Source organism: Euprymna scolopes, chromosome 24, assembly GCF_053919585.1.
Source record: "Euprymna scolopes isolate OS-2025 chromosome 24, ASM5391958v1, whole genome shotgun sequence".
NCBI classification, from domain to species: Eukaryota; Metazoa; Mollusca; class Cephalopoda; order Sepiida; family Sepiolidae; genus Euprymna; species Euprymna scolopes.
In genome coordinates this window covers 91,805,551-91,830,628 of record NC_136505.1, presented here as the reverse complement: position 1 = coordinate 91,830,628, position 25,078 = coordinate 91,805,551, and the positions used below count along the sequence as shown (strand labels likewise).

Sequence of the window (25,078 nt, the reverse complement as noted above, 5' to 3'; positions counted from 1 at the left end):
TGCTCAACTCCCTACAGTGTCTCTGAAAATTGTATCCTAAATAATAGCCCCTTACATTAAAAAAAGCAAAAAAAAAAAAAAAAAAATTGTACGGCTCTTTGTTTTATTTTTTTATTTTTTGAACTCGTCTAATCTTGCATAACATATTGTCCTGTTATCTTTCTATTGGAAGTGATTTATGAAATGCCTTCAATAAGTTTCCAGACTACTTTTGGACCATCTTGCATAAATCAATTTCTTCTTTTTTGTTTTTACATGGAGGTCACCACTTATCAAGGCCCGGAAACCACTCGGAGGATAAGGGTTATTGCGTGTACAGTAATCAATGAGATAGTATTGTAGTAATCATTAGTATTGGAGATTTGATAGTGTTTTACTTAAGGGGCGGTTTGTCAGGAATTTGTTTATGTTGGACTTGAAGACATCCAAGTTGTAGTCAGGTGGGAAACAGGCAAACGGAAGAGAGTTCCACAGTCGTGCACTTCTGAAAAAGAAGCTCTGCTCATGGAATCTACGTTTGGATTTCGGCACAGATAAAGAGTGGAGAAAATTATTGACAGTAGTTTCAGCCAGACGGGTGTTTCTCGTGAAAGATTGGCAAGGGGGACGAGAGATTGGAGCTCAGACGAGCACTTGCCATGGAAATAAGGATAAAACAAAGACAGGCTCGCAACGTCTCTTCTGTGGGAGAGAGACTGCAGGGAAGAGAAAAGGGCATCCCCCACTAAGCTACAAAGTCTATTTTGTACTCTGTCAAGGCAGGATAGGCTGTTTTTAGCAGCTCCTGCCCAGATGTGACAGCAGTATTCCATCCTTGGACGTACTTGGCTTTTATACAGGTAGAGAATTGCATCAGTAGTGAGATATCTTCTGGAATGGTAGAAGGAGCCCATCATTTTCCCAGCATCCTTGGCAACAGACCTGATGTATGAGTTCCATTTCAGATTTTGAATGGCATAAGAGATACAAGGAAGGCAGGGAGTCTGTGAGAGATGATGAGGGAAGAAGTAAAGAAGTCAGAAGACCAAAATTGATTGGCCAAATAAAGAATTTCATGGAGAGAACCGTCGTGTGTTTATAGAGACAATAAGTGCACAATTTGATGTCAATTATTCACGAAGAAATATTTGCACAAAGTTTCTCCCAAGTGTGTTCCATCCTTGTCACGGACCATTTGACCAAGAGAAGCATCAAGACAGTTCCTCACCCTCCCTATTGTCCAGACCTTGCTCCTTGTGACTTTTAGTTATTCCCTAAGCTTGATGATAACCTTAGAGGCTGTTGTTATGAGACGATTGAGGAGATAAGAGACATTGACACGCTCGCACAAGAAGTTGTTAGAAACATACAAGTGCATTGCACCGAGTATGGAACGCTTGTGGGATGATTGCGTAGCAGATATTCCTAATAATACGTTTCTTCTTGCATTCTTCAATATGTACAGATTCAGCAATTGTCGCTTTTTTTTTTTTTTTTTTTTTTTTTACACGGTGGTCACCACTTATCAAGGCCCAGAGGCCACTCAGGGATAAGGGTTATTGCAAGTAGAGTACGTTAGTGTAGACATTTGATGAAGTGTTTACTTAAGGGGGCGGTTCATTAGGAATTTGTTAACGTTGGACTTGAAGACATTCAAGTTGTAGTCAGGTGGGAAGCAGGGAGATGGAACAGAGTTCCACAGGCGTGCAGTTCTAAGAAAGAAGCTTTGTTCATGGAATCCACGTTTTGATTTAGGCACAGATAAAGAGTGGGGGAAATTTTTCACAGTAGATTCAGCTCGACGGGTGTTGCAGTTGCAATACAAACCAAACTTTCAAGCTATTCATGAACCGTTTCCACTTGATGTTTCTGAATTTTTGAGATGAGGATTGGTTATTCGTATTATATAAACTTTCAAACTTTCACAAGAAACACATGTCTAACAGAAAACACTATCGCTAGTTTCCCCCACTTTTTATCTGTGCCTATACCTAAGCGTAGATTCCATGAGCAAAGTTTCTTTCTTAGAACTGCACGCCTATGGAATTGTCTTACGTTTTTCTGCTTTACAGCTGACTACAATATGGTTGTCTTCAAGTCTAACGTAAACAAGTTTTTTATGAGCCGTTCCATATAAGTTAACAAATTTACCGAATCTCCATTACTAACGGTTACTATATTGTCCAATTTCTACTGTACACTCTTTAACCCTTATCCTCGAGTCGCCTCTTGGCCTCGATAAGTGATGATGCCTATGTAAAAAAAAAACAAACAAATTATATATATATTCTTGAGTTTGATTTTCACAACGTTTCAGTCGACGATGTAACCTCCGATCTTCTTCAGATGTATCTTGTCGAATATTTTTGTCGAACTTGGGCATTTGGACAAAATTTTACTTGTTCCATCAGCCATGACTGTGTAGAGGTCCTAAGTAATTCGCAATTGTATCTTTCACCGAGAATTGAACGTTCAACCTTCAGGAGAAAATCACTTTTACAGTTGATTTTTCAAGTACTCTTAACCACTGCGCCATGGGTCCTTCGGGACAATTCTGGTATGAATTTTAGGAGCCTTAAACCTATTTTTATTTCTAGTTGTAAATATCACTATTTATTACTATGGTTGGTTGGTTGTTTTTGTTTTACGGCATATCAACACTTTTCAATGATTTTGAAGAAAAATTTTTAATAGAATATATTTGTTCTTTTCAAGTCGGTTTCTATTTGACCGATAGTTGGGACCCTAACAGGTACTACCACTCCGAGTCAGAGTGGACCTGGGAGCAATGACAATTAAAGGGTGTCTCCACACTCTCTAAAGCCCGCAAGCTAAGGCCTCACCACTGGATATAGTTTAAGGTCATATCCAGGACCTATATTTATTACTAATTATCATTACTATATATTACTGTGTGTGTGTGTGTATGTATATGTATATATATATATATATATATATATATAAAATGGATTTCTGCCTTTGGATTATTATGGACCATCTTCTTCCAATTATGGGATTTCCTTGGATTTTACTTGTACAAATGGAAATTCTTTTAACTTTCTTGAAGTTTTACATTTGGATTTTACCGTCACTGGATTTTTTATCTTCCACCAGACTATCCATTCATGTGTAATTACCTTTTTCTTCACCATACTCCCTCTGCTTCACGTTTTTTGTTTTCAAGTAAGATCTTTGACTTACTTGTTGTTTCATCAAATACTTCTGCATGCAAAATCCGATCCCGCATTTTGCTAATTCCTACCCTCTAATGAGAAGGAAAGTATTTCTTTGAAACTCCGTAGATTAAGGACTATCCATTTATCTAGTGATTCCTTTTCAGATTAAATATGTTTTTAACTCATTTCAAAGTGTTTTTTAACATGTTTTATTAACCGTTTGCTCATATATATATATATATATATATATATATATATATATATATATATATATATATAAACAAGATTAATAATTGTAAATTATGAATCAGTTTCAAAAGGAAAGACAAACAAAATCAACGAGTGTATGATCGTTTCGGAAATGATATTCATTTTATTTATCAAAATTGACAAAGGTTTTGTCTTCGAACATGATTTCCTCATCAGCAAAAATATGGGAGGGGGGGAAGAAGTTTTAGCCACCAAAATAAACTAGCATTTTCGTAGTAAGGTGGATATTCCTTATTGAGTTGCATTAGAAAAACTTGTTTTAAGTTTAGTCCTTTGGGCATGCTTCTGTATATTGTCTATGTATCTACACTGTTCTTTTCAAAGTATTAATACATTTAATACATTAAAATAAACTCTGCTCTTTAGACTCCAGGTCTAATTTCCTCTATAAAATATAAAAGATATATATAAAATGATTCATAATTTATAATTAAAAATCAGTTTCAAAAAGAACAAACAAAATCAATAAACTTCGGAAACGATGTTTTCATTGAGTCTTGAACAATAATTTTATCATTTGATTTTATTAAACAAAGTTTCCTCATCAGCAAAAAGAGTGGGTGGGGGTTTAAAGACACCAAAAATAAGACTAGCATTTTTTGAAGTAAGGCAGATATATCTTTTATTCGCCCGCCTTTAAAGCCTGTAAGTGTCTTAGTCCATCCATTGATTGGTATATTGTTAAATGTAGTTTATGAATGGTTGAAATGGTGATATATACAAACTTCACTTTGTGTCAACATTTTTCTGTAACAACATTTTTCTGTAACAAAATTTTTTTTGTAACCTTTTGTGTAACAACATTTTTTGTGTCAACAACATTTTTTTGTAGTATTTGTGTCAACATTTTTTGGTGTCAACAACATTTTTGTGTTAACATTTTTTTGTAGCATTTTTTGTGTCAACAACACTTTTTTGCAACAACATTTTTTTTTTGTAACATTTTTTGTGTCAACATTTTTTTTTGTAGGAACAACTTTTTTGTATCAACAACATTTTTTTGTGTCAACAACATTAATTTCCTCATTCTCCCTTCGGACGTAACTTCTTGTTAATGCTGTGACATCTCTCACATCTTAAACATACTCTCGCTCCCTTTTTTGTAGTCAATTTCTTTTTCCTTACCATGACATCATTTTGCACACGACTCAATATTTGCAGCCGCCATATTCTCTCTGTTACACAATTACAAAGAAGAACCACTCTATGCTTTTGATCCCTAACTATTGCCTTACACTTTTGTTTCAGGTCTATCTACATTATCGGTCCCCATCTACCTGGCTGAAAACACAGCCCCTTCAATGCGGGGTCCGGTTATCATGCTGAATATGGCGGCCCTTACTTTTGGCCAATTACTCTCGGGAATTGCAGCAGCAGCTTGTTATTATCTCAAAAAGGATGGTTGGCGGTGAGTTTTTTTTTTTTTTTCTGGATATTTTGGTGCTTCTTCAGATATTAACCCCAATATCTAAAAAAATTGCACAAAAAATTTTATGTACTTATCTGTTGTGGTAAAAAAAAAAAAAAATATATGCCAAAATTTACATATTGTTTTAAAAAATAAATCCTTGTGTAAATTTAGAAAGTCATTCTTAATATGGGAAGGGGGGATCCTTTGTTTACTTTTTTGTTGAATTATTTAAGGTCTCTTAGCCATTGGCTTTTCACCGATAAAGTTCCTTTTTTATTCTTTTGTTTTCTTAAAAGCAAAAACACTGGATGAATGTGCGTCATTTTTGGTCTACTATTTTTATTTTAACTTAACATTGTAAATTCTGAAAAGAAAACTAACGGAACTCTTCACTTAGCCAACATAATTCATGTCAACAAATCTCTGTAATCCCAAAAAGAAAATGTACGCACTTCATATAATGTAAAGAAATGAATCCTCAGTTACCTACAACACCGAGCAAAAGCAATGTATATCGAGAGGACATGGACAGTTTAAGAGAAACCTTCCATCGAAACAACTATCCACAGAGCATGACTTCAGATCTAAAAATCCTGGACCAGACATTAAAGAATACCTCCTGAAAACTCACCACAGTTTGTATACCATACATGAAAGGCTTGTCAAAAAATTCTTTTAAATATGTAATCCATAAGTTTGTTTACAAGATGATAGACGAAACACATTTACCTTTCAGTTGTAGAATGACGATGACAAGACAAGTTTACAAATATGTGATGATTTTTTATTCATACCAGCTGGATGATTAATGATTATCAGGGATTCAAGCTTTTACAACTACATGGTCTCCTCTAAATGTGGAAAACTATACAAAGATGAGACATATTGTCCACTAAGATTAAAAGAACATCAGAAAGCCGTAATACAAGGTAAGATTGAAAAGTCGGATATGACTGACCACTTATGAAGGAAAAAGGGAAACCCTCTATGAAACAAAGTAAAAAGTTATAGTCAGAAGAACGGTGGAGAATAAGACAACTCAAAAATACAGCAACAACCACCTACTAAGCAGATCTAGTATAAAATTTAATACAATATGGAAGCTGATAATCTCTATATAAATAAAATGAACTCATTTTTTCCCGTCGGATTTTGACCTTAATAGGATTAAAAATCAAGATATTTCATGCAAATATAATATGCACAAACGGCAGAACAATATCTGAGGTGTGTTATAGGCTTATTATTTCTCAAATTCCTCGATAATCTTAGATTTCTATACTTTTTCTGCTGAGAAGTCACGGCCAAAATCGGTTAAGATCAATGGAAGTGGTAAAATATTTTCTCTCTAATAAATTCCTCCCCCCCCCCTGCCACCACTTAACACCGTTTGGGGATCGTTCACAAGGAACAGTTGAGAAGAGAACACCGGTTTGGCTTCGTAGTTCTTTCATGTGAAGTTATTTAAAATCACTAAACTAAGCTGCAGTGCTCTGTGGCGTAGTGGTTAGCGTGCTGGACAATTCACATTATATTTTCACGTTCGCGCCAACCTACCGTAGTCGTTTTTTTTTTTTTGTTTTTTTTTTCCTAAACAACTGGAATGGACTTTTCTTGGTGGCCGAACTGTTAACGTTGCAGATGTTTTTTTTTTGTTTGTTTTTTTTCACACTTTATTTTCCTACTTTTACTCATGACTCCGGGTTTGATCCTTCCTACTTACCTACCATAACATTTTTTTAAAACTCCCCCCCCCCCGTCCCGGAAACAAACACTCGGGCAATGCCGGGTACCCCCGCTAGTTATAAATAATTGAAGTTACAATTAAAAAATTAATTAATTAATTAGTAGTGGTCTATAGTAGTAAGATTGTACATCTGAAATCAACAAAACGTTTAAGGCTCCCATAATTCATACTAGACCTGTCTGCAAGGATCTGTAGCATATACTTGGTAAAAAAAACTGTATAGTTAAAAAAATAATTTGGTTAAAAAACTGTATAGTTAAAAAAATAGTTTGGTAAAAAAACTGTATAGTTTAAAAAATAATTTGGTTAAAAAACTGTATAGTTAAAAAAATAATTTGGTAAAAAAACTGTATAGTTAAAAAAAATAATTTGGTAAAAAAAACTATAGTTAAAAAAATAATTTGGTAAAAAAACTGTATAGTTAAAAAATTAATTTGGTAAAAAACTGTATAGTTAAAAAAAATAATTTGGTTAAAAAACTGTATAGTTAAAAAAAATAATTTGGTAAAAAAACTGTATAGTTAAAAAAATAATTTGGTAAAAAAACTGTATAGTTAAAAAAAATAATTTGGTAAAAAAACTGTATAGTTAAAAAAAATAATTTGGTAAAAAAACTGTATAGTTAAAAAAAATAATTTGGTAAAAAAACTGTATAGTTAAAAAAATAATTTGGTTAAAAAACTGTATAGTTAAAAAAAATAATTTGGTAAAAAAACTGTATAGTTAAAAAAAATAATTTGGTAAAAAAACTGTATAGTTAAAAAAAGTAATTTGGTTAAAAAACTGTATAGTTAAAAAAATAATTTGGTTAAAAAAACTGTATAGTTAAAAAAAATAATTTGGTAAAAAAACTGTATAGTTAAAAAAAATAATTTGGTAAAAAAACTGTATAGTTAAAAAAATAATTTGGTTAAAAAACTGTATAGTTAAAAAAATAATTTGGTAAAAAAACTGTATAGTTAAAAAAATAATTTGGTAAAAAAACTGTATAGTTAAAAAAAATAATTTGGTAAAAAAACTGTATAGTTAAAAAAATAATTTGGTAAAAAAACTGTATAGTTAAAAAAATAATTTGGTAAAAAAACTGTATAGTTAAAAAAATAATTTGGTAAAAAAACTGTATAGTTAAAAAAATAATTTGGTAAAAAAACTGTATAGTTAAAAAAATAATTTGGTAAAAAAACTGTATAGTTAAAATAATTTGGTAAAAAAACTGTATAGTAAAAAAAAATAATTTGGTAAAAAAACTGTATAGTTAAAAAAAATAATTTGGTAAAAAAACTGTGGTTAAAAAACTGTATAGTTAAAAAAATAATTTGGTTAAAAAACTGCATCTAAGAGGGGACTGAAGAGTTGAGCAGCAAGATGTCTGTTCACATTACATTTAAACCTCTCCATGTTAGTACAGTTAAGAAAGCAAGAAACAGTAGGAATTCCCAAGTCTAGCAGTCTGAGGGAAGTATATCATCAACAGCCAGTTCTGCTGTATCACAGCTCTTCGGCACGGCTAAACTAGCAAGTGCCTCAAGCTAGAATCAACTCCACTATTTAGACAACAATCAATGCTTCTAATTGTAACGCTACTTTGGCTGTTGCTAAGTAGGTACATGGAATTACAATGATCAATATCGTCTAAACACCAAAAGCATTGCCTTATACGCCAGTGGCAGTTTATTATTTCACTCAATAATATGCTCAACCCAAGAAATAATGCATTTATAGTTATCCATAGACATGTTTTCACTGTATCACAGGTCTTCAGATACATTGCCAAGGCTGCTGCAAAGAAAGTGGGCTCTCCTTACCATGCTAGAAAGTTACTTACACCTCAAAGTATCCTGTACCTCTACAAGGCCACTATTCGCCCATGTATGAAGTATTGGTGTCACATTTGGGCTGGTGCATCTGCTACTAGTCTCTCGCTCATGGACGCGGTTCACTTACCTGATATATACATGTGACTGGGGACTTGTGAATTTCATATTCCCATGAAACTTCCTCTCTCGGAGGAAGCCAGTTAAACCCTGAATAGGGTTGGTGCTGACTGCACACACACTTGGCTGATACTACTTACTAGCAACAAGATGTCTGAAACTGTCATCTAAGCTTCAACCTCTGTCCCATCGACGAAATGTTGCATCCCTCTACCTGTTCTACAAGTATTTTAATAGTGGATGTTCCGATGAACTACAAGCCCTTGTTACCCCTCCATGTAAATACCCCCCGAAAAGCAGCAAAATCCCACCCCTACATAGAGATCCCTAGATGTAAGAAAGCCGTCTACTCTAGTAGTTTCTTCCCCAAAACTGCTAGACTTTGGCACTCCCTTCCAGGTTCCTGTTTTCCCAACTGTACTGACATGCAGAAGTTCAAGTGTAATGTGAACAGATATCTAGCTGCTCAACGCCCTACATAGTATCCCTGCAACTTATGTCCCTGGTAGTAGCCCCCTACATCAAAGTAACACTGTACCTTGTTTGGGGTGAAGTTGGAATTAAAAAAAAAAAGGGGGGTTCCTGCATTTAGGTACCTCTACAGTGAAGAGGCTGGATTTTGTTGATTATCGGGTTAATCGAGGATATATACGTCAAGGGGGGGGCACAACTGCTATGAGTTTATCAAAGCAAATTCCATTAAATAAAAAAAACCGGCATAAGGATGCAACATTGAGGCGATGGAACAGAGGTTGGAGCCTGGTTGATAGTGTGGGGCCTATTAGATTTTATTGAACACTGTTTAGATGTGAGAGGCTGGTGATAGATGCATCATCGAAGATGTGGCAACAATACTCCATGCATGGACGAATTGTGGCTTTGTAAAGATGAGAACCCTGAACAGAAATGTGTGCTCTATCCCAACTATCATCAATGGACCTGAGGTAATCTCGTCAGCATCAGACAAAGCCAAACTCTTTGCCAAGAACTTTGCAGCTAACTCAACCCTTTGCGACCAAGGCCGCCAACTTTCAATATTTCCTCCTGTATCAGAAAACACGCTATGTGATATACAAATATTTGTATGTGATGTTGCCAAGCTAATCAAAAACCTTGATTCCAGTAAAGCAACCAGCCCTGACGGTATTCCAATTATAGTACTCAAAAGACTTCAACCAGAACTAGCACCCATCCTTACAAAACTGTTTAAACGTCGTCTTAAGGAGAATTGCTTCCCATCACCCTGGAAAATCTCATCAGTATGCCCTGTATTTAAGGTGATCGCTCATCTCCCTCTCAGTACAGGCCAATAAGTCTCCTGTGCATCATGAGTAAGTTGCTGGAATGTGTGTTAAATAGAGAAGTAATCAACCATCTCAGCAAAAATAACCTTCTTAGTTACACACAATATGGTTTCCGTTCTGCTAGATCTACAGCAGATGTGCTTATAGTTATATCTCATAGGTTAGCAAATCTCTCGACGGAGGCTACCTTTCTAGGGCAATTGCTCTTTTCATATCAAAGGCCTTTGATAGGGTATGGCATAAAGGTCTACTTCACAAGATCTCCAGCTATGGTATAGCTGGAAATGTCTTAATTATTAAATAATTTCTTTCTGATAGGTTTATACAAGTAGTGGTTGATGGGCAGAAATTAGAAGCTCACAGTATTAATGCTGGAGTCCCTCAGGGGTCCATCCTGGGCCCAACTCTCTTGCTGATCTACATTAATGATCTTCCAAATCACATCCTTACATCATTCGTACACATTTATGCTGATGACACTACCATCTATGGTAGCACATCTAAAACCGTAAACGACGAAGTTCTCTCTGATTCTCTCTTCTCTGATCTTGAGCAAGTGGTTCAATGGGGAAAAAGGTGGCTTGTTACTTTTAATGCATCTAAAACCAAGCTTCTATCTTTACATCATCAATGCTCTGATCCACATCTGTCATCAATTGAAATGAATGGCTCTCATCTTGGGGAGGCCTCAAGTTTTAACACATACATCAAATCTGTTGCCAAGGCTGCTGACAAAATGGTGGGATCCTTCTATCGATCCAGTAGATCTCACTGCTGATGCTACATAAGAGCCAGATATGTCCAAGGATGGAGTACTGTTGCCACATTTGGGCAGGAGCTGCTAGAAAGAACTTGTCCTGCCTTAATAGAGTTCAAAATAGACTTTGTAGCCTCGTAGGGGATGTCCTTTTCTCTTCCTTGCAACCTCTTTCTCACAGAAGAGATGTTGCGAGTTTGTGTCTGCTTTATCATTATTTTCATGACAAGTGCTCGGGTGAGCTCCAATCTATGGTCCCCCCTCGCAAAACTTTCACAAGAAACACCCGTCTAGCAGAAAACACTATCACTAATTTCCCCCACTCTTTATCTGTGCCTAAACATAAACATAAATTCCATGAGCAAAGCTTCTTTCTTAGAACTGCACGCATGTGGAATTGTCTTCCGTTTTCCTGCTTTCCAACTGACTACAATATGGTTGTCTTCAAGTCTAACGTAAACAGGTTTTTGATGAGCCGTTCCCTATAAGTTAACAAATTTACCGAATTTCCATTACTAACGATTACTATATTGTCCAATTTCTACTGTACACTCTTTAATGCTTATCCTCGAATGGCCTCTTGGCCTTGATAAGTGGTGATGCCTACGTAAAAAAGAAAAGGACAGTCTCTGGTGTGTTCTTCTCTACATCCAGAATAATGCTACAGCAGCTGTGTTCGGAGTGGCAAACTTCATCGCAATTATAGATTCATGATTAGATGCATCTACAATGTGAAACCTGACCAAACCCAGCATATTACGTCGGAGGATTTGCTAGAAGCACCATATTTGTTCAGCATAGAGATTGTCCGAAGAACGAATCAGTTAGTTTAAGGGTGGAACATTCACCCATCTGTTAAAATGCAAAAGCATGGATGCTTTGAATCGCAGGAAGGTTGACTGACCATGTGGGGAGTTGAGCAGCAAGATGTCTGTTCACATTACATTTAAACTTCTGCATGTCAGTACAGTCAATGAAGCAAAAAGAATTCTAAAGTCTAGTAGTCTGGGGGGAAGAAACTATTAGAGTAGAAGGCTTTCCAGCATTTAGGGACCTTTACACCGTTGATGTCCCTAGCCACAAAATCACACCCCTTCACTGTTGAGGTCCCTAAATGCCAGAAAGCTTTCTACTCTAATAGTTTCGTCCCTCGAACAGCTAGACATTTTGGAATTCCCTTCCTGCTACCTGCTTCTCTGCCTGTACTGATATGCAGAAGTTTAAATGTAATGTAAACCAACATCTTACTAATCTTTCCTAGACATGGTCTCAAATAGTAGCCCCTTACGTCCAAGTGGTGATATGCCTTGTTAGGGGTGAGTTACACGAGTAAAAAAACGAATCAGTTCGCTTGTATGTGGAGCATTCACCCATCTGGGTAAACTTTTGCAGAAGCATGGATGTTTTGAATCGCAGGAAGCTCGACTGACCATGGAAAAATAATGAAGTTATTAGATTAAACTATACAGTGTAAAATTTGGAGACCATCGACCCGCAGAACCATGAGGATTGAAAAGGGAACTTGCAAAATATTTTTTAAAAAAAACAAAAAAAACAGACCCTGAAAAAATTAAAAATGATGTTCAAAAAATTGAAGATCTAAATTTTTCCCCCATTTCTTGATCCATTCTACATTCTCGTGTTTTTATTTTTCTAGATTTTTGTCTGGCCTCATCATAATTCCTTCGTCTTTTCAACTCCTGTGTTTCCTGTTCCTGCCAGAGAGTTCCCGTTTTCTTGCACAGAAAGGCAAAATAATCAAAGCTCAGCAAGTCATGAAGCGTCTCTGGAAGGATTTACCTGAGAAAGAACTTGCGTTGATGATCTCTGACAGAAATGAAAAACGTAACGGTAAGTTTATTGGATGTACCTTATTTTGTGATTTTTCACAAATATTTTTATTTTTTGTATACTAACTAGCAGGCTGCCTGGCATTGCCCACTCATAAAATATGCTTAAATATGATATTTTAATTCATGCTGATTTCATATTTATTATTATAGAGCAAATCCTCTATTGATTATTATATTGTACCCAATATATATAGTAATGATTTCAAAGTTAAAAAAAAAAAAAGCATGACTTTGGTGCCATCAACTGGAATCGAAACCAAAATATTCACTCCAACTTTAGTTGTTATTTAAAGCTTCAGCTTTTGGCATTTCCATCTAAGCTATCACCAGATTGATAAAAAGGCTAAAAATTAAACAACTTGAAACTAAAAATGTATATGTGAGCATGCTCAGAAGGTAGTCAATTTACTCCTGCCAAGGTCAACATTTTTTTTTTTTTTCAATTTTTTATTTCTTAAAAGTTATTTCTATAGGTTAAAAATCAAATTGAATTTGTTCTTGATGTCCAAATACTCTATATATCAAGTTTCAAGTCTGTAGACCAAATATTCAAAGAGGAGTTTGGTAGAGAAGTTTCGCACACATACACAGACAAGGGCACACACACACATATATATATATATATATATATATATATATATATATATATATATATATATATATATAAAGAATATATAATATAATATATAACATGAGAAAAGAGAGAGAGAGATAAAAACAGGTCCATGTGCTAGAATGTTTTCAACCTAAATTTTACACAATTATGCAGAATGTAGAAACTATGCATAAAAAGAATTCAGCATAATAGTGAAATGAAATCAATCATCTAATAAGGAAACATAAAAAATGAATAATTCATGAATTAACATTAGTTTTTCAAAATTAGTTAATCTATATGAAGTCGACCATATATCCATGACCGAATATATTAAGAAGTTCATTTTAGTAATTTTTTAATAGAAAAAGTAGTTTTTTTAATATCAATGTTAGCATAAGGTTAAAAATCAAATTGAATTTGTTCCCAAGGCCCAAATACCCTATATATCAAGTTTCAAGTCTGTAGACCAAATATTCAAAGAGGAGTTTGGTATAGGTGTGTAGATGAGTCACTACTGAACAAGGCCAAATGGTACTCGAGGATAAGAATTAGTAGTGGTTACTCAAGATTTTTACAATCTTGAGTAACCACTACTAATTCTGTTTTTATTGTTTTATCTTTTAAAAATTTCACTAGGAATCCACACTTCTGCCACCTACTCGTATTTACTGAAAGGGGAATAAGCACCACCGGCATACAGTACCAGAAACCCTACACTATACTAACATGCTGTGTAGACTTTGAGCCGACTTTGCTACCAGGAAAATAATTTAAGAGATTTTCAGCAAAGTTGACACAGATAAAATTATTTGAATGCCTGAAGGGAGCAAAGATGTATAAAAAAAATATAATGAAAAGGTTTTACTGAAATATTAATAACATTCAACTTCTATCTACCGCATTGTCACTTATGTTCTGGCATTAAATGACGTAAAAGGGGTTAATATGCTGTAAACCAAACCAAATCCCTAAAATTGGTCAAAATTGTCTGACTCTAACTCGTAAAAAAAAAAAAAAAAGAAAAAAAAAAGAGAATTTTGTGCTTATACAGAATAAGGAGGTAATAGTCAGCTAATGTACTTCCTAACCTCCGGCGTGATTGCTACCAGAAGTAATGACAAGGCAAATCAGTTTCTTCACTTTTTTCTCTTGTGCCTATATCTCCCCTATGCATGTACTCTCTTTTTTATTACGTTTTTCCAATCGTTCTTTTTTTTTATTTAATCTGGTGCTACCAGATCAGGCTGTCTACTGACTTCCTGAGATGAAACGCACCTACATAGATGTCTTTGTTTTTTTATTCCCTTTTGCAAAACTTAGTCATGTTCTGCGAAAACAAAAACAAAAACAACATTCTCCTCCCCCTCCCCTCCCTCGTTTTCTTTTTCCTTCACCTCCTCACCCTTTTTTTTTTTTTTTTTTTTTTTTTTTTTTTTTTTTGCCTAGTTGGTAGGGCGATAGAACATACCAACTGCCCCCCTGCAGAGGGTAAAAATCCTTCAATGGGACCACCAGTTGACCGTTGGTGGCAACCCGTAATGCATTAAGAACGGGATCCTGGTGGTTGAGTGGAACATGCCTAGGAAATAATAACATGATACTACAACACACCACTTTGGCCCTTACTAGGCTAGACGGGAGGTTGGATAGGCCCGATCCAATCAATCGGTTGGTCATGACAAGCACTAATTCAGACAATCCAAACAAAAACACACTAACACTCAACATAAACAATAAACTGAATTAATAAGCGATGGCTGAAGGGTCAATCAAGCTGGGAAAAAGGTAACCATCAGGAATAATAAAAATACAGGGAAATCCCATACTTGGGTGGGCATAACCATATATTGTGAATGCTTGGAAACCTCCCCATGTTTGAGTATACCAGCTATGTAGCCCTGGAGAACCGAGGCGAATGGGATTTACCCCCTCATAGTTCTTCCCCATAAGGGGCTCCGAGGAGGGTGGGGAGCATGGCTGATGAATTTTTCAAAAATTATTATGAATACCAAAAAATCCAAGAGACCACACACAGAAATTGACTCTGACAGCGACAATGAAGATACAAACTTTCCAAGATTCATCGTGCTAGAAGCAACGTCTAATATACCGTTAACTAAAATGTCACCCTTCATTATCCAAAAGGTAATATCAAGCAAAATAACACCTAAAAATGTCAAAAAATTAAGGAATGGTACCATATTGGTAGAAGTACTAAATAAAAAACAGGCCAAAACTCTACTTCAACTACAAAAATTGCATGAAACAAACATCAAAGCTTATCCACACCAAACACTAAACTACTCCAAAGGAGTCATAAAAAACCAGGAAATCTCCGTCTGCACAACAGAAGAAATCAAAACAGAACTAAAAAACCAAGGGGTCACAGATGTAAAAAGAATCACATTTAAAAAAAAAGGAGAGGTAATATATACAAACACTTATATATTAACATTCAATTATCCTCAAATACCAGAGACCATCAATATAGGTTATGAAAGAACGAAAATAGAACAATACATCCCAAAACCTTTACAATGCTACAACTGCCAAAAGTTTGGACATAATAAAGACCAATGTCTAAGATTCTTCACATGTGGAAACTGCAGTGAAAAAAACCCAGACCACGATGAAGAAGACTGTCCAAATAAAACCAAATGCACAAACTGTCAAGAAGAGCACCACTCTCACTCAAAACAGTGCAAAATATATAATCAAGAGAAGGAAATAATAACAATCAAATATAAAAAAAATATAACCTTCCAAGAAGCCCGCAAAGAAGTCACAAATCGCACCAAAAACTCATATGCCACAATAACCCAACAAGCAAACAAAATGTACAACTACAATGAACTAAACCTTGCTCCAGAAATTGCAAACCTAGCAAAAGAACTAAAGAACATACTTGAAGAATTAAAATCTTTTTTATCAGAACTGAAAATAAACTCCAACAGCCAAATAAAAGTCAGAAACGAACAACCCAGTATAAAAGAAAACGAAACAAAGGAAATCAGAAAAACTTCCATCAATATTGAGGAATCAATCCCTAAAGAAATGAAACCTCCTCAATTATCAAAACGTGAAAGATCCAAGTCACAAACAAGGACAAAAACAGATGTTAAAAATAAACACACAACAACAGAAAAAATGGAAATAGAACAGAACAACAAAAAAACTACCCCCCAAAAACAAAATGACAAACAAAAAACAGAATTAGTATTAATTGAAAATGAAAATAAATTTGAACTAGTTGAAACTGATAGCCAAAAAAGACAGTCAAGACAAAGTAAATCTAAAAGTCCCAGACCAAAACCCAAAAAAAGCCTCTCACCAGAAACAAGAAACAGACCATCCACTTCCAAAAGAAACACCCAAACTAACATCGAAACTATGGACGTAGACATAAACACCAACAGTCCAAAACCAAAAGAAAATATAAACCATGACTAACAAAATCCTACAGTGGAACATAAGAGGATTAAAAATTAATATCGAAGAAATGCAAATACTTATCAAATCCTTATGTCCTGCAATAATTTGCCTACAGGAAACACACTTAAAAGAAAATGACAAAATTAACATAAAACACTACTCAATATACAACCACATAAACAAATTATCATGCAAAGCCACCGGTGGATCATCAATACTGATAAACGAAAACATTCCACACAGCAAAGTGAACTTAAAAACAAATATGCAAGCTGTTGCAATAACTGCAACACTACACAAAACAATAACCCTATGCTCACTCTATATACCACCAAATGAAACAATAAACGAAACTGAATTAAACAATATAATCAAACAACTACCTAAACCTTTTCTACTGTTGGGAGACTTCAATAGTCATAATATATGGTGGGGCAGTAAAAAAAACAACAAAAGAGGCCAAACCATAGAAAAAATAATTAACCAAAACGATCTATGCCTACTCAACAACAAAGAGAATACATATATGCACCCACCAACGGGAACCCTATCAGCAATCGATATAACACTATGTGACCCAACTATATACATGGATTATAGCTGGAGAACACATAAGGATGCATGCGGAAGTGACCACTTCCCAATCATAATAGAAAACGAGAATCCCAAGCCAGAAGACAAAACACCCCGCTGGAATTTACAAAAGGCAAATTGGGAAAATTTCCAAAATACATGTCAATACAGATTAATACCTGAAGCGAATCCTGACTTAGAACACATCACATATTTCAGCAACACCCTACTCACAATAGCCGAGGAGAACATACCAAAAAGTTCCACTACTACAAAATATAACAAACCCTGGTACAATAAAGAATGCAAAGAAGCTATAAGAGCCAGACGTGCAAACCTAAGGAAATTTAAAAACAGTCCAACGAAAGAAAATTTGGACACCTATAAAAACAGCAAAGCCAAAGCACGGAAAACTATCAAAGAATCAAAACGGAACTCGTGGAAAGATTATGTAACAAAAATTAATCAAAACACAAAACCCAAAAAAGTATGGGAGATGGTCAGAAAAATAGCAGGAAAAAATACAAAGAACCCTATTAAACACCTTATATGCGACAACACAAAGATTACCGACAAACAAAATATCGCAAATAAATTAGCAGAACAATTCTCAATGAACTCATCATCAAAAAACCAAAATAAAAAATTCCAAGCTATAAAGAAAAATGAAGAAAAAATAAAAATAAACTTCAAATCAAAAAATGAAGAAAACTACAATCAATTATTCAACAGTGCAGAACTAGAGGAAGCAATAAACAAATCTCCCGATACAGCAGTCGGCCCCGACGAGATCCATTATCAATTCCTCAAAAAACTACCAAAACCATCACTGGACTACTTATTACAAATTTACAATGAGATATGGATAACTAACAACATTCCAAAAAACTGGAAGCAGGCAACAGTAATCCCAATACCCAAACCAAAAAAAGACCATACAAACCCAACAAACTACCGACCCATTGCACTAACTAGTTGTTTGTGCAAAACTTTTGAAAGAATGATTAACGAAAGATTAAATTGGTACTTGGAAAGCAAAAATCTAATTACAGAAAGCCAGTCGGGTTTCAGGAAAAATAGAAGCCCCACCGATCACTTAATAAAACTGGAAACACGCATAAGAGAAGCATTTGCAAAAAAAGAACATCTAATAGCAATTTTTTTTGACATGCAAAAGGCGTATGACACCGCTTGGAAATACGGAATCCAAAAAGACCTGTATGAACTAGGACTTAGGGGTAGAATGCCAGAAATTATCAGAAATTTCTTAACAAATAGAAACTTCCAAGTACGGATGGACAACACTTATTCAGTCCAAAAAGATCAAGAAATGGGGGTCCCCCAAGGCAGTATCCTGTCTGTCACCCTCTTCAACATTAAAATAAACAATATCATAAAAAACATAGACCCAGGAATTGAAAATGCCCTATACGTGGACGACCTACTTATATACTACCAATCTAAATATATACAAACAGCCGAACGCAAACTACAACTCTGTCTGAATAAAATAAACAAATGGGCCATAGAAAATGGATTTACATTCTCAGAGGAAAAAACTAAATGCATCCACTTTTGCAAATTACGAAAATTCCACCACGACCCCAACCTGAAACTGGATAACAAGAACATCCCACTTACCGACCAACATAAATATTTAGGTATTATATTTGATAAAAAATTGAACTTTATACCGCATATAAAATATTTAAAAGCAAAATGCCAAAAGACAATGCAATTGATCAAAGTCCTAGCACACACCGATTGGGGTGCAGACAAAGTCACATTATTAAAATTATACCAAACTCTAATCAGATCTAAAATGGACTATGGATGCTTCATCTATGGAGCAGCAAGGAAGTCCTACATAAAAGAACTAAATACAATCCACCATCAAGGATTAAGATTAGCCTTGGGAGCATTTAGAACCTCTCCAGTAGAAAGCCTCTATATAGAGGCCCACGAGCCTCCACTGATTCTAAGACGACAGAAGTTAGCGCTACAATATTACCTAAAGCTGGTATCAAGTCCAACAAATCCTGCATATCAATGTACCCTTCACCCACAATACACACATCTCTTCAACAAGAAAGAAGATATCAAGCCCTACAGCCTCCGGATAAAAAACCTTCTCACAGAAGCCCAAATGGACATTACAAAAATACATAAATATAACAAATCAAAAACTCCACCCTGGATGATCAAACAACCACACATAATATTAAAATTAAATAAATATCCCAAAACGAAAACCCACCCATCAACCTTCCATGAAGAACTACTTATCATCCAGAATACATACAAAGAATATACACAAATTTACACTGACGGATCAAAAGATGGAGATAAAGTAGGATGCGCAGCCATCCACAAAAAAATAAAACTAAAGAAAAGGCTCCCAAACGAATCTTCTATTTTCAGCGCAGAAGCAACAGCCATAGATTTGGCACTGAATATAATAACCAATGATGACCATCAAAAATATATCATATTTACTGACTCACTTTCAATACTCATATCTCTAAAAGAAAAAAAAATGACAAACCCACTTATTACAAAATTGCTAAACAAAATAGATGCCATAACCATGAAAAAAAACATTATCTTTTGCTGGATACCAAGCCATATCGGCATATACATGAATGAACAAGCAGATAAGGCAGCAAAGGAAACTCTGCAACAAAACCACATAAGTGGAAAAATCCCCTATACAGACCTAAAGACTAAAATAAACACATTTTTGAAGAGAAAATGGCAAGAAAACTGGAGCTCATGCACCAAAAACAAACTATTCCAAATAACACCAAATATTGGAACGAGAGACACCAAAAAGTTAACAAGAAAGGAAGAGGTAGTAATGACCAGACTGCGAATAGGTCACACTCACATCACCCACTCACATCTACTAAAAGGGGAGGAGACACCAAACTGTATAACGTGTCAAGAACCCTACACAATACACCATATACTGACAAACTGCATTGACCTTGAACAAATCCGAACAAAGTATTACCAAGAAAAAAATCTGAAAACAATATTAAACAAGATTGATCCCCAAAAAATTATCAATTTTCTGAAAGAAACTAAAATATACTCAAAAATATAAGGAAAGACCCCCCCCCCCCCACAAAAAAAAAAAAAAAAAAAACCTTAAGAAGAACAAACCAATATTTAACACAACATAACGAACCTTTCGGCATTAAATGACCCCAAAGTGGTTGATATGCCGTAAAACAAAACAAACAAACAAACAAATTTTTTATTTAATAACACGAGAGAACACTCAATATGTTGCATTTAAAGAAAGAGTTGTTTTTAATCAATTTAAGTGTGCTGAGTTCAAATCTGAAGTTAGTTTTATTCTGCAAGCTACAGATTTTATGCAATCTTTGATTTTTATTAAAAAAGAAAAAAAAAACGAGCATTATTATAGGATATTGCAATGTCAGCCACAAAACAGTATATTTAACAAGGCAAAAGAAACAGAACAATAAAATGTGATTTTAGATTAAAGTACACTATTGTTAGAAGTGCCATATGTTTTTTCTGGAAAAGTTTCTCAGAAAACAATCTTTATCGCAACGTGAGATAAGCGTCATTCACAATGTTCTTCAGATAAGAGTCAATCACATCTAATAATGCTTATCACTTTCTGTCTGAACAGTATTTTAGTCAGGCAGGGATTTGCGTTTGTAACTTTTGCGTTTGTACACTTCATCTGGGCAATCTCGTTTAATACTCCAGCAGTAGTCGGCCATCATACTTTTGTCCCAGCGACCTTGGTAGCGTTCTTCCATGATCTTTAGGTCTTGGTGGAACCGCTCTCCGTGTTCGTCACTCACGGTCCCCAGGTTTTCAGGGAACTGGTCAAGATGGCTGTTCAAAAAAATGAAGCTTGATGCTCATGTTACACCTGAGAGCACGAAAAGCGAGTAGCATTCTGTTCACAAGTTCATTGTAGTTCTCTGCCTTGTTGTTTCCAAGGAAGTTCTGAACGACTGCCACAAAATATAACCATGCTGCCTTTTCCAAGGCAACAAACTGATCATCACGAATGAGGGTTCGAATCTGTGAGCCATCAAACACACCTGCTTTGATCTTCTCGAACGACAACCCTGGTATAGCTGTGATGATGTGTTGGAAACATTCACCTTCGGTATCCAGTGCCTTGACAAATTGTTTCATCAAACCTAATTTGATGTGCAGAGGAGGAAAGATGATCCTATCTCTGTTAACAATTGGGTCATGTGTGATATTTGGCATGCCTGCTTCAAGGGTTTCACGAACAGGCCAGTCCTTCTGGACCCAGTGTCTGTCTCGTGCTCAACTGTCCCACATGCAGAGGTAACATGGAAACTTGGTGAAACCTTTCTGCTGACCAAGAACGAAGTTTACCATTTTCAAGTCTACACAAATGATCCAGTTGTGCTCACGATATTTTAAGAAGTCCATGACCATTCTGATGTCATCATAGTCTTCCCGCAGATGAACTGAATGACCGACAGGCACTGCCCCGTAAACATTGCCATTATGCAAAAGAGCACACTTGAGACTGCGCTTAGAACTGTCTAAAAAGAGCCGCCATTTAGTTGGATCATAGTGAGGAACACCCAGTTCTTTTAGAAGACCTGGGATATCATTGCAGTAAAGAACCTGCCTGTCTTCTGAAAAGAAGGTCACAAAAAGCTGGTCACGCTTTCTGTAATATGATACTTTAACAGTGTAATCAACAAGATGTTTGCCTTGTAATATTGATGCCAGAAGCTGAGCTGCTTTCTTTGAAAGACCTAAATCCCGAACTAAGTCATTCAGTTCAGTCTGGTGAAGAGGCTTGGGGACTGGGGGAGATTCAGTCTCTGAAGAACATTCCTCAGGTTGTTCCCACTCAGTTTCTGGTAATTCATTGTCACAACTGTCTTCCTTGTCCGTGTCATGTCCAATGTCTTTATCATTTAATGAAGGCAAACCTTTGAAAACTGAAACAGGAACTTCAGAGTGCGGAGCAGGCCGAATAGCTGAGGAAATGTTCTTCTTCTTATTTGTCCCTCAGTCCTCATTTTTTAATGAGTGATTTTTCTGACAAAGGGAGAAGAAAAAGCTGTTTTCTAGGTTGGCAGTATTTTGTGCGAACAGTTGGCTGAGATGGCGGAAATTTTCTGTTTCTATGTCTATCATTGTAGCCATATCACTAGTAAGGGTGCTGGAGGTAAACGTTTTGTCTGGGCTGACGTTATCCGCCTGATAGTCAGGGACCCGAACCTTGGATTAACCACTAAGGAGGCTGTCCTATCAGCAGGTGCAAAGTACTGGGGCTGCTGTATTGCCATTTGGTGAATGGATTCTGGACCATGCAGTAGCTTCTGGTGGGGCCTCTCGATGCCATACTAGTGGGTAATTGTTACGGCTTTACCTTATCATTAGCTACAAATAAAAAAAAATAAATTTAAAAAAAAAAAAAAAATTCTTTGTTTCTTTTTCTCTCTTAATTTCCCCTCTCTGTCCTGCTCTAAGTAAATCTGACGACCTAGTCCACAAATTTCAAAATTTCATCATGACAAGTTTCAAGAAAAAATACACGATTAAACCCGGTTCTCCAACTTCCAACGTAGACCCCTACTACCATGTCTCCTTCTCCAACATCAGGGGTCTACGTTCTAACCTTCCAGAGGTTGAAACCCAATTACAGGAGACTAAACCAGACCTTTTATTTTTAAGTGAAACTGGCATTGGACAGGCTATTTCCCTAGAAGAGTTCGCAATTAAAGGATACTCTAACTTAACCTCTAAATCTGACCCCCAAGATCGCCATGGGCATGGAATATGTGCCTATAGCTTTCCATGTGGTAGGGACATCTCCAGGGAAGATCCTAACTTACCCTATATGTGCTTCCGGGTTGCTTTAGCTCACACTACGGCATTTTTATTTACTCTCTATCGCCCCCACAACAGCGGAGTTACTATATTTAAAAGCATATCTGAGAAAATTGACCAAGTCCTATCTGCTTATCCTTCAGCTAACATTCACGTATGTGGAGATTTCAATGTTCACAACGTCGAATGGTTGACCCACTCAAACAAGACCGATGATGAGGGGAGGTTCTGTTATGATTTCTCCATTGCATATGACCTCACTCAGATTGTTCAGGAACCCACCCGTGTGCCCGACAATGACGGCCAGTATGCTAGCCTACTAGACCTTTTTCTCACAACTTGCCCTGAACTATGTTCAGTTTCTGTTCTGTCGCCTCTTGGATCTTCCGACCACTCTGTTGTATCAATTAAGATAAAAATGAAATGTAATAAGTCCCCAGACGTACCTCTTCATCGTACAGTATATCGATACACTAAGGCTGACTGGGATAGCTTCCGTACATTTATAACTGATCTACCTCTGCATTCCATATTTAAAAAGGATGTGTCCTCTATAGTATTAGACCTGACGGAATGGTTAATTGTAGGTATTGATCATTTCATACTCTCGAAAAAGTTTCAGCAAAAACCTAACAGCCAGCCATGGTTCTCTCCTGAATGTGCTGCTGCCATTGCGCACAGAAATCACTTTTTCCACTGTTTCCAACGTAATAGATGTATGGAAACTAAAGCCACTTTCAGGACTGCCAGCAACCATTGTAAGAAAGTAATAAAGAACGCAAGATGGTTGTATGCTCAATCTGTTAAGTCCAAAGTAGCTGAGCAGCGGCTTGGTTCCCACCAGTTTTGGCAAATAGCAAACAGAATTCTGAACAGAAGTGTGCGCTCCATTCCAACTATCATCAATGGTAGTGGTGGGACGATTAATCGGAATCGGAATTGTTAATCGTAAGAATCGTGTATTTTGGGAGGTATCGGAATCGGAATCGCATCGTTAAAAAATACCTTAATTTTCCGATTCCTTCATTACGATTCTTTTAGTCTGATGTTGAAAAAAAGAAAAAAAAATCCTGATATTTCTAACCGCAAGAGAGAAATAAAAAGAATCCAAAGAAATTCATTATTAACAGGGCAATGCTTAGTGCCCCTCCGTTACAAGGTTCATTCATTCAGATCTATTGTAATCAAAACTACAAAAGAGTTAACTTGAAAAGAAGTATGCAGGGCTCTACATTGCGAGTAAAAATAAAAAAAACGCTTATCTTTTTGGCGATTGTTTTTTTTTTTTTTACTGACAAATCTTCTAATACTGAATGAAAATGCTTTTTCAACTTATATTTTCTTAAAATAAAACGAGCAAAGTCAAATTATTTAAACAGTAAAAGGTTTAATAGAACAATGTACATTTTTTTCTTTTTTTAAAAGAAGGCTTTTGAAAGAAATATCTCTAAAATGAAATTGATCACGTATTATTTCGCAAAGTTTTGACAGTAGTTGGTTTCTTTTGAAGTTTCAAAAAAATCGACCCCATACCTATCTCTTCCAAACCTAAAGTTATTAAATAACCTCTTCGTTAATTTAAGGGTATTTAATTCAATTCAGTCAAGTTTTTTTTTTTAATTTCATTGAAATAAAATCCATTATTTTTTTTTCTCCAGAAAGATAAAACCCTGAATTTGATTATATTAAAAGCAGAATAATATAATCTTTTTTCTAGAATTTTAAATTGAAAATTAAAAGTGTTTTGCGCAGTTCTTTGCCGAACGAAAAAGAAATTAATATATATATTTTTAAAAGGTTTTGTAATCAGTTAATTTTTATGTCTAAATAATATTTACGATTAATTAAATGATTTCATTTTTAAAAGTATTTATAAATAGAATTTTACTAAAGACTTATAGTTGGGTTTGTATTACTGTACACATAGATTCGAAAAAGTTGTCAAAAAACAAATATATAACAAATAAATGTTATCAAAGGCAAGATAAGTTATTTTTCTACCTAACTGGATATATATTTTCGGGTTTTTATTCAATGTAACATGTTTATTCAGCTCGAAAACCATACAGTGTTTACCGATGTATTGGAAAATTAAAAATGGCGCCCGACACTCTCTTTAACACGGTAAGTTTGGGAAAAGATGTTATAAATAATAAACTATACAAAATACTGC

At 35.4% G+C, this 25,078-nt stretch overlaps 1 protein-coding gene across 1 annotated transcript in view; it reads left to right on the top strand.

Moving 5' to 3' along the window:
* LOC145246847 (proton myo-inositol cotransporter-like) overlaps positions 1-25,078 on the top strand; it is an 83,828-nt gene that overhangs the window by 11,287 nt on the left and 47,463 nt on the right. The window contains exons 2-3 of the mRNA XM_080108693.1: positions 4,674-4,833; positions 12,236-12,429. Of these exons, the coding sequence (XP_079964819.1) occupies positions 4,674-4,833; positions 12,236-12,429 (354 nt within the window). The remainder of the gene's footprint in view (positions 1-4,673; positions 4,834-12,235; positions 12,430-25,078) is intronic.